At 37.1% G+C, this 10,414-nt stretch overlaps 1 protein-coding gene across 3 annotated transcripts; it reads right to left on the bottom strand.

The window, feature by feature from the left end:
* Positions 1 to 757: 757 nt before the first annotated feature.
* On the bottom strand, positions 758 to 10,335 carry LOC132603374 (uncharacterized). Of its 3 annotated transcripts, none has more exons than XR_009568185.1 (3): positions 9,652 to 10,335; positions 1,184 to 1,250; positions 758 to 1,116 (listed from the first exon to the last, which is right to left on the bottom strand). XR_009568185.1 is itself a non-coding variant. In XM_060316403.1 (2 exons), the coding sequence occupies exon 1, from the start codon at positions 10,241 to 10,243 to the stop codon at positions 9,662 to 9,664; it is 582 nt and encodes a 193-aa protein (XP_060172386.1). In that variant the 5' UTR covers positions 10,244 to 10,334; the 3' UTR covers positions 758 to 1,250; positions 9,652 to 9,661. The 3 variants fall into 3 exon arrangements, 1 of the variants encoding a protein (XP_060172386.1); XR_009568186.1 differs by having other exon boundaries at positions 758 to 1,095; XM_060316403.1 differs by having other exon boundaries at positions 758 to 1,250; positions 9,652 to 10,334.
* Between the last annotated feature and the right edge of the window lie 79 nt (positions 10,336 to 10,414).

Raw genomic sequence — 10,414 nt, 5'->3', positions numbered from 1 at the left:
AGCTTTCTATCACTAAGGCCACTGAAATATTAATTTAGTGTCATATTTACTTAGCTTCCTACACTAAGGCCACCGGAGAAAAGTTTAAGTAGCTCCTTGATGATGTAAGACTTTCTATTACTACTTTATAAATCAACACCGAAACATAACAGTTTATTTAAAAAAATAATAAAAAAAAGGCCAAATAAACCATAAATCATATGAACAAAATTAGACGAAAGAGGATAATGTCAAAATCAAACAAGAAGTAATTCAACTTAGTTCAAAACTACCCATCTACGCAACTGGGTCATGTTGATCACTTCTTGAAGTACCCAAATAGAGCTTAAGTTGTCACAACAAAAAAGACTTTAGTTCTACTTCTAGCAACCAGTCACTCCTAAGTCCAACAAATTAGTGGCATGGAAAATTTAAACGGCACCACCAACCCGGCCCCCTAAATATTTTGAAAACAAAAACACCAGAAAGGAACCCTTTTTTCCCGAAAACGATTTTGTTCTCTTTCCTTCTTTTCCTCTCACGACTAAAAGATTTAATCCTATAATTTATACCATCAGGGGAACGAAAATTAACCTACTACCCTGTGGAAACCTCATTTTCCACTATAAGTAGTTCCATACTGAAAGTGAACCCATCAGACATCATGCAGACTACCCCACCCGAGTTAAAAAGCTTATGGCCTAAAACTGGGTATGATTCTATAACATCAAGAAACAAATTGACAGAGTTCACACCATTGGAACCAAGAGGACGAATATCAACAAAAGGTATTAGGAAAGGGATCAATAAAAGACTTGAGTGCACAGACCAAGCGCATAGCGAGCAACAGTATAGCCGAATCCAAATGTAAGCTGATCTATGAAGAAGTGCCTTTCATACAGGAGAGATCTGAGAACACAAAACACAAGATGTGAAGGCCCAAATGCATGTTCGCATCAGTAACCTCAATGAGATAACATATGGTGATTAAGGATGACTGCTTTAAAGGGAGGGGTGAGCACTTGATTAACCAGCAAACTATTTGGCAGGGCCCTGAAGTGACGATTCAGTGCATCTGTTACTGCTTGTCTGTGCAAGCCGCGGCAAACTGTGAAACTGTGCTCCATCATTGAAGTCCTATTATCATGAAGCTTTGAGAAAAATAGTACATTACTACCTAAACAGACATTAGAAAGGATCTTACATTGTTTGCATTACTTGGACAAAGGGACACAATCATATAAGACACTTGGCGGAAAACGCATTTCCATCTGCAGATAGACAAAAATCACACAAAGAATCACATTATAAATCACTATTTGAGTTCTAAGTAGCGCAAAGAAGGAAGAACCTTAACATGTAAATGCAGAACATTGTCAGATAATTTTTCGAACAAATAACCCTAGATATAGAAAATGCTCATTCCACTTGCTAAGTATTATCAAAAGGGCTAGTAAAATGAATAATAAAGGGGATTCAAGGCCTCAAACACACCAAGATGCAGCATGGAAGTATCCCACTTGCTATATGTAGATGAATCTCTGATCGAATGTGATGCTAATGTTGAGCAGTTGAAAGTTGAAACACATCAGACAGATTTGAACTATGTTTGAAGCAGTATCAGGCCTTCATGTTAACGAAAGAAAAATGAAGTGTTTGGATGGGCTTAAAAGAAGGTTAAATCAACTTTAAAGCACTTTTTAGCTTATTTTGGTGTTTTGCAAAACTAAAAGGTGCTTAAAATCACTTGGTATTAAGTCAAAACAAGCCAAAAGCTATAAGTCGGGGTTGCCCACTTATAGCTTTTCAACTTCAAAAATGTTTAGGTTTGACCAAGTAATTGACTTTTTTTTTTTTAAGGATGACATGGGAACCTGCAGCCGCTACCCTTCAGGTACGCACAGAGTAAACCTAACTCTTGTGCAATAGCTCGCAAACCACACAGGAGAGATAACATTTTTATTCCTTAAATTTTCTTAACTCACCAAAATACTCTTCGATCCCTCCTCTCTTGTTTGACCAAGTGTTCCATTATTTTTCTTTTTTCATTGACTGGCTGTTTCTTACATGTGCATAGTTATAATGTTTTTCTTTTCAACTTTTTTGGGGTGAACAGAAGCTTCACTTTTCACGTGGTTCAAAATAATGTCAAATATTAGACAACTTAACAATATTATATACACTCCATTTTTTGGTTTCTGTAGAAAAAAATCTTTTTATAAGAGCTTTTACTAAGGTTTTGACTACTTAGAAATATGTAAGGCTTAAACATGCTATATTTCATAAAAAAGTTGTCATCAAATTATTAATTACTATGCACCCAAGGGTGTAACCGAGAGGTCAATGAAGTGGGTTGAGAACCCTGAGGGCTCAGGCTCAAATCCCAACAGAGACAAAATCACTCTGTAATTTCTTCCCATTTGTTCTAGCCTTGGTAGACAGAGTTACACGGTATATGTTGTTGGTGGGAGGTGGCACGTATCTCATGGAATCAGTCAAAGTGCATGTAAGCTGGCCCCAACACCACCATTATCAAAAATAAAATATATTCTCTCCGTCTCAATTTATGCGAACCTATTTCCTTATTAATCAGTGCCCAAAAGAATGACCATTTTCTATATTTGAAAATAATTTACCTTTATGCAATAATTTATACTCACACAAAATATATAGAACTCATTTAACACCACAAGTTTAAAAGTCTTTTCTTTCTTAAACACCGTGTCCAGTCAAATGGGTTCACATAAATTGAAACGGATAGTGTATTAATCACTACTCCTTCTGCCCCAATTTAGGTGAGACTCTACTTTTCAGACAGTCCCAAAAAGAATGACACCTTTCTATATTTAATAACTGTTAGAATAGGAATGAGAATAGGATTTGTATATAGTACCCTACATGGAAAAGGATTAGGGTGTAGTGTCTATAAATAGGGCTCAATGTAATAATGTAGATACACAATTCAATAATAATATTCTCTTATTTTCTCAGAGTAACAATTTGACTTTACACTTCCAATTTTATCCTTAGATATTATAGCTACACATATATCTAGAACTTATTTTGGACCACAATTTCAAAAGTCTTCCTTCATTCTGAAACTCCATGTTTAGTCAAAACTCAAAACACCTTTAGATAAATTGGGACAAAAGGAGTATATGTTATTCTAATAAATAATATATATTTATTAAAAATTATCTTTCTAGTCAATTTAGAATCAAAAGTGGATGGAATATAAATTAATTTGTATTTGAATCAATTTAAAATAAATAAACTTATAGTAATAACCTTTTTATAGTGTTACCAGATTAGAAAAAGTGTTGATAAACACTTTTTCTACTAAACATATCAACAAATTATTTTCAGATTCAACACATCTGTCCAAACACGTAATTGCCTAGTTATAAAATCAGCTCCAACACTTAAAAAATGCTTTCCAGCATTGGTGCTTAGAAACTGTTTTATTCAGCTAATTCAAACGGGCTCAAAGTTGGCTATTTCCCATTAATGTGGTGTCTCAGCTGCACACTGTAGCAGGCACTTTGGCCAATGAAGTTGGCAACTTACCAACAACATATTTGGGCTTAGCTTTGGGCACCAAAAACAACGCTATGGAGATATGGGAAGGGCTGATAGAAAGAACTGATAGAAGTGACCAAGTGGAAAACCCAATACCTTTCCCTTGGTGACAGAATGATTTTAGTGACCAACGTGCTGTATTCTTTACCAACCATGTGATGTCTCTATTTCCATTACCAGTCGGAGAAACTGTGGAAAAGAGAATAGACATGCTTCGGAGTAACTTTATCTGGAAGGAGAATAAGGAAACAAAAGCTTTTCATATGGTGAATTGGAAGACTGTCACTTCAAGCAATGAACAAGGGTTTTGGCATCAAAAACATGAGGATACAGAACAAAACTCTCTTATTCACGTGGTTATGGAGATACAACAGTGAATAACAATTTAAATGGAGCAAGATAATTGAAGTTAAATATGGACAAGGATCCCAGTGGTGTACCAAGAAGGTTAGCTCAGCATATGGGGTAAGCAACTGGAAAGCAATCAACGCTTTATGACTTAGCTTTATGTAAAATAATAAAGTTAGGCAATGGAAGGAAATGTTAAAGCTTGGGATGATAATTGGCTAGGACATGGTCCTCTAAAGGATCAAAATCCTGCTCTCTTCATATTTACAACAAATTCACAAGCCAAAGTAGAAGAAGTTAGGGGACAACAGGGATGGAACTTGAGTTTTAGAAGATTGTTAAATCACAAATGACTGCAAAATAGATGGAGTTGCTGAACCTTTAAACCAACTTGATCAGGTTCAAGGTACAATAAACAGTGAAGATTTCTTAATCTGGAAAGGGACTAGCACAAGAACCTTTACAGTAAAGTCAGCCTACAAATTTCTGCTAGGGAGTGCAGGAAATGGCCCTGGAAACGAATCTGGAAGGTAAATGCACCAGCTAAGTACTACGCTTTGTATGGATAGTGGTCAAACAAGCTTGTTTGACACATGAAAATCTAAGAAGAGGGGTTTTATCAACTCAGCTTCAGATGTTATTTACGTGAAAAAAGTTGAGGACAACTCCCATCAGTTTCTACATTTTGTTGTTACAATAGAATTATGGCATTTGTTTTTTAGTAAGGTTGGAATCAACTGGACTATGCCAAAGGTAAACAACTGACCTGTTGAGATGCTGGTGTGGTGTAACTGGTTGTGTCAAGCAGAAGAAACGATAGAGAAAGATTCCAGCATGCATTTGCCAGACAGTTTGGAAGGAAAGAAATTTTAGATGTTTGAGGGTACAAGTAATTCCATACAGAAGATAAAGCTAAAGAGTTGTATATTACTTTTTCTTTTGGTGTACAGAAAGTTTTGTAAAGTTATTGCGAATCCATATGTGAAGTCATAGAATCCCTGTAAGTTTTCGTCTAGGGGGATCTTATTTTTCTATTTGAAGGATGTATTTTGTTACCAGCAGAAGCTCTGTACTGCTGTTTATATGCATAAAAACATGACCAATTTCCCCACCGAAAAAAGGACAAAGAATTCTGGATTTCTTTTTATAGGAGGCAGAGAAGGAAAGTCATTTATTGCTTTTCACCACCCGTTCTAGCATCTTTTATGTCTTAGGTCTTGTTTCCAGATTCATAATTTTCTGCAACTTCCTAGCAACAAAACTATTTTGTATACCCAGTATTCAGCAGGGTGCAGACAATTTCTGGGACGGTAATCTAGCCAATTTTTGGAGTCTAGAGTTAGTTTTGGTAAATCTGCTCTTTTATGGAGTAGTGTTTTGAGAATTAATATTCTAGACTTCACTTGAAGTTGCCTTCTGCAATCTGCTATGGAGTAGGGCCTCTGTATTGAGGCCACAATTTTTTCTATTTTTTTTTCCTCTATCAAATAAAGGAGCTATTGTGTACCAAAAAACAAGCCGAGACTTGGGTATGTATAGCAAAAGTAACATTCTAAGGGAAAAACTAATGCAATAAATACAGGAGTTAACAGGGCTTAAAAACTGTACAAACCACAATTCGTAATATTTGTTTTCCTTTTTTTTGGATAACCAAGATATTCCCGAGGAGCAGCGGAGCATGGTTCGAGACTTGGTGGATAATAGGCACGCCCCTCTACCCTTCTCCATTAAAATACCGTGCTTTTGTCTATGACAATGTTCTTAATTCTCAATTTCTACCTTCAGTAAAGAGTCCAAATTGCAAAGAATTTCAGCAAAATACACTGGGATTTGGTAATGTAACAGTTCTAATCTTTCAATGTGCTATGGTAAAAGCTTAGAACCCTAGTGCAGAATAAACTCAGTTTACCAAGTTGCCAATTGAGGGGCAGAAAGATATGGCTAAACCTTCATTAAAGGGGAAAAAAAGCTAAGGGCAAAGACAGCTAATAGTGTCTAATTCAGTGTTTTTCCATCAACTGAAGCGGGACGAAGCTGGAAGAGCAGGAATAAAGATAGAGGGAAAAAAGGACCTGTCTTGACGAGAATAAAAGAGTTCACGAGATTCCACTTTTTCCTTTTTCTTGTTCCATTAAGAAACTGGTCACCATTCATCGGCCATCAGCATAGCCCCTGGTGTCTATTTCTTCCTTTATTGTGCTCCAAATAGTCAACACTCTCACAGACTTTCCATTTATATAACAGCAATTCATGTCACGTCTACTAAGCAAAAAACTACCATGCTTCTTATATCAAGACAATCTTGCAGCAAACAAGAAAAGAAGGTTTGCACTTCTTGGACTGATTTAAATAGTGGTTTACCAAAACACTTCAGAAACTCAAAAATAAACAAATTTGCAGATATCATATGTGAAACCCAAATCCTCAAGGCAATGGGTGGAGAAGCCCAAAACATTATTAACCCTTCGACAACCCTCATACAACCGATGAAAGACAAGTGAAGTCCCTGACACCCTCCCGCACATTTAACCTGGTACTTGGGTTTACACGTGGACTTTCTTTTTTAGTATTCTTTTTTTTTTTTTTTTTTTTTGTATTAGAGAGAGGAAGCTCAACAGGAGTGGAGATAGAGGGAGACGGATTAGGCCTGTAACGAGTTGGCCTCGAGTGGGCCTGGAGCAATATAAGTAGCTTGATGGGCTGATTTGAGAGAGAAAAAAGCTCAGAGCAGCTCCATGGACTGAGTAAAGAGATAAGTCCAAAGTGATAGGAAATGAAGAGAGACAGTGGTTGTGCGACCAGGCTCATTAAAGTCTGACTATGATACCATGTTAACCAATCTAAGCATCCAACCAGAACCTTAAGGCAATGGTGCGGTAGCCGAGGACATTATGAACCCCTTTGGAAACTCTTGCACAATTAATGAGGACAAGTGTATTCTCCAACATCATATATGTCAATTTGCTATACATATTAGGTGAAGCCAAAGTTCTCTTCTGTGATATTACAACTTGGAAACACATAAAAGTTGTGTTACGCCTAGTGGTAAAGACCCTCATCTCCAACCATACGGTTTGGGGATTGGCATCACCAAGGAAACGGAGACAAAGTAAAAAGGGACTGCTAGACTTTTGGGCAGGGGTTTGGGTGGGTGGGGTTTACCATATCAAAAGAAAAAAAATAATGAGACTAAAACAAGGTTCATATTTTTCTTTTCTTCTGATAAGATATAAGTAAAACCAGGTCCTTATTTTTGTGATAACGATGGTGTATGGGTCAACTTGCATGCTCCTCGACTAAAACAATGTCTCTCTATATTTTTTTTACGACTGAGACATCTCCAGGCAATTGGCGTTCGGTTCGAAGCTCGGTCGATAACAAGTCCGCCCTTATACTCTTCTCCACATAAATACCAACCTTTTGTCTCTGGCAGGGTTAAAACTCGTGGCGTGCATTGTGCGCCTAAGCCACACATCATACAATGCGCTCTTACCACTAAACCAAAGCCCCAAGGAGAAGTGTCTCTTTTCTATTGAGCTTGGAGCTACTACATGAAAAGAAAAATAACATGGTAGAACAATTACTAAGGTCTACCATTGGCACATTGGGTACACCCTTGCCCCCAGCCTAACTTTGCAAATCTCAAGTCCTGTTAAGAAGGTCATACCTATACTAAGCATCATAAAAAAACAAAGCTCAAGAAACTAATCAGTGCAATACCAACTTGACTCCCAAAGCTCTAGTTAAGACTAAAATTTCATTCTTTTTTTTTTTTTTTTTTTAACATTAGCTTGAGACAAATTTATTTCAATCTAAAATATGGTAGTGAGGACTCATTAACGCTTTCCAATTTGTTTGAGATTAAGGCGTAGTTGTTGTTTGGCTTTTTTCTGGATAAGTATGTTGGTGTTCTTTTATTGTTTTACATTTTTCTGCAATTGGTAAAGATGATACAATGTTTCACCTACCTTAGACTTCTAAGTGTCAATCACTAAACAGTAAATGCTACACCACGAAGTCTGGAAACCATTCAATAATTCCAACCAACATCTTCATGTAAAACAAAGATAACCATAAGGGAGAATTGACCCAATTATAAAGAATGTTAACCCAGTCTGGGTTAAAATGTTACCAGGAACGCACATTGAATGACTCACAAGCATTCTCTATTGTCAATTTAGTTCTAATATTAAAGGTTAACTTGAATCTTGACTATTGATAAATATCAAGCTCAACCTATTCACATGTAATTACACTTAAAAAACATCAGTTAGGTTCAGTTTATACCCATAACTTGTGTCGCAATAAAGTAAGTATGCATTGACAGATCATCAATGTTCCTGTGCATTCTCAATTCTTTTTTTTTTTTTGAAACTGGCATTATTGTATTCCTCAGTGCATTCTCAATTCCGTTAATGCACAAAAGGTTCCCACCCTTTTCCATGACTATCAGATCTCTTGCACACTCTCAAAAATATTCCACCAAAATAAGCAAGTGCTTCCCAGACATTTAAGTCTTTCTAAACAATTTTTTCGTGAACATGACACAAGGACAAAGAAAATGCCACAATCTACAACGAGGGGAATTTTATAAGAACAGCTTTTCAGAGGGAATTATTTTCTTCAGATGCACTTTCAAATTATAGCAGAACTGAATCTTGAAACACCGCTGCTTCGGCAACCTGTCGCCCGAATCAAATACTTTGCAAGAATGTACTTGAAGCCTAATTAAACGCTTACAAGGTTAACATGCACATGTTAAGCACTCAAAAGTTAAACGAAAATGTTGATAAGCACAACTGAATTACACTGTCTGCCTTATCTTTTCCTTTATTCACAAATCTTCAAACAAATCCAAAACAACGATACTTTGCAAATATGCTTGCTCCCTAATCAAATGAAGTAAAAACTCACTACTATTTACTTGTCCGCGAACATCATAATTCCGTTAAGGCGCTCAACGAAATACTAGAATCCGCATAAAATCAACTCTCTAATAACTTAAAATCTGATAACTAAAACCAAAATAAATGTACTAAGCTCCCGCTTTACAGAGAAAATTAGAACCCTAACCTGGAAAAGCTTTATCATAATTCCGTTGAGTATGAAATATTTGCGTACAATCAACTCTCTAATACTAAAAATTTCACAGCTAAAACAAAAATAAATGTACTAAGCTCTACGCTTTATAGAGAAAATTAGAACCCAACAACAACATAACCAGTGTAATCCCACAAGTGGGCTCTATGGAGGATAAGAGTGTATGCAAACCCTACCCCCACCTCATGGAGATAGAGAGGTTGTTTCCGAAAGACCCTCGGATCAAGTAACACATTGATGTAAAAAAAGCATAGCAAACAAGATATATCAAATAGAGAAAGCGTAACATAGCATACAGAGCCAAATAATGCGATAACTTAAGCATAAGAGAGAAACTTAGAACCCTAACCTGGAAAAGTTTTATCATAATATCGTTAAGGACCTCAACAAAATACTAGAATTTGCATACAATCAACTCTCTAATACTCAAAATATCAGAACTAACCCCAAAATAAATGTACTAACTTTGGCTTTATGAAAAAGGAAATATAGCAGTGAAGAAAACATGACAACTAATAAGGAAAGCAGTAGAGAGCATTCATAAAATAGTGTGATAACTGAAACACAATAATCAAAATTTGACAACTAACCCCAAAATAAAATGCACTATTCTCTAACTTTATATCGAAAATTAGAAACCCTAACCTGGAAAAAGTCAGCGATTGAGCTCAGCAGGCAAAGGCCTATTAAACCCACCACGTCGATTCATATACTGTCGAGGTTGCCTTTTAGTGACTTTTCTAACAGCACCTACATCATTCCCTGCTACTGGCTTCCCTTTAGTAGAATCAAACCCTATTGGTATCCCAAATTTCTTCATCATCTCCATCTCATCCTCATCCATCATCTCTTCGTCATTCCCATCCTCCTTGTTCTTCTTCTTCTTCTTCTGTTGTTCTTGTGCTATTCCGTCCACGAAATCCTCAACTTGTCTATCATCTTTGTGTCTTTTTCTAGGAGGAGTTTCAGGTGAGGGACTACGGAGATGACGGTGACGGTGGTGACGGTGAGTGGGAGAACGGGAACGAGAAGTAGAACGGTGACGGCTACGGTGACGGTCAGTGGAAGGGGAACGAGTGTGCGAGCGACTGTGTCGACTGGTGGTTCTGATATGGTCAGGGGTATCTCTCCGGTCACGTTTCCGATCTCTGTCTCGGTCACGCTCACGCTCACGCTCACGATCTCGGTCTCGGTCACGCTCACGTTCTCGGTCACGAGTTCGATCACGGTCCGTCATCCTTCACTTGCAGAGTGAGGAGTGGAGGGACTAGGGAGTTTTGAACAAGCAAGGGAATAGGGATAGTGTTCTAGAGCCCGTTTGGATTGGCTTACAGCTTAAAGCTGTTTGCAGCTTATAAGCTGAAAAAAATAAGTTGGGATAGTCTAACTTATTTTTTTTGGCTTATAA

This window comes from Lycium barbarum, chromosome 7, assembly GCF_019175385.1.
Source record: "Lycium barbarum isolate Lr01 chromosome 7, ASM1917538v2, whole genome shotgun sequence".
NCBI classification, from domain to species: Eukaryota; Viridiplantae; Streptophyta; class Magnoliopsida; order Solanales; family Solanaceae; genus Lycium; species Lycium barbarum.
This window is presented reverse-complemented; position numbering and strand designations above follow the sequence as displayed.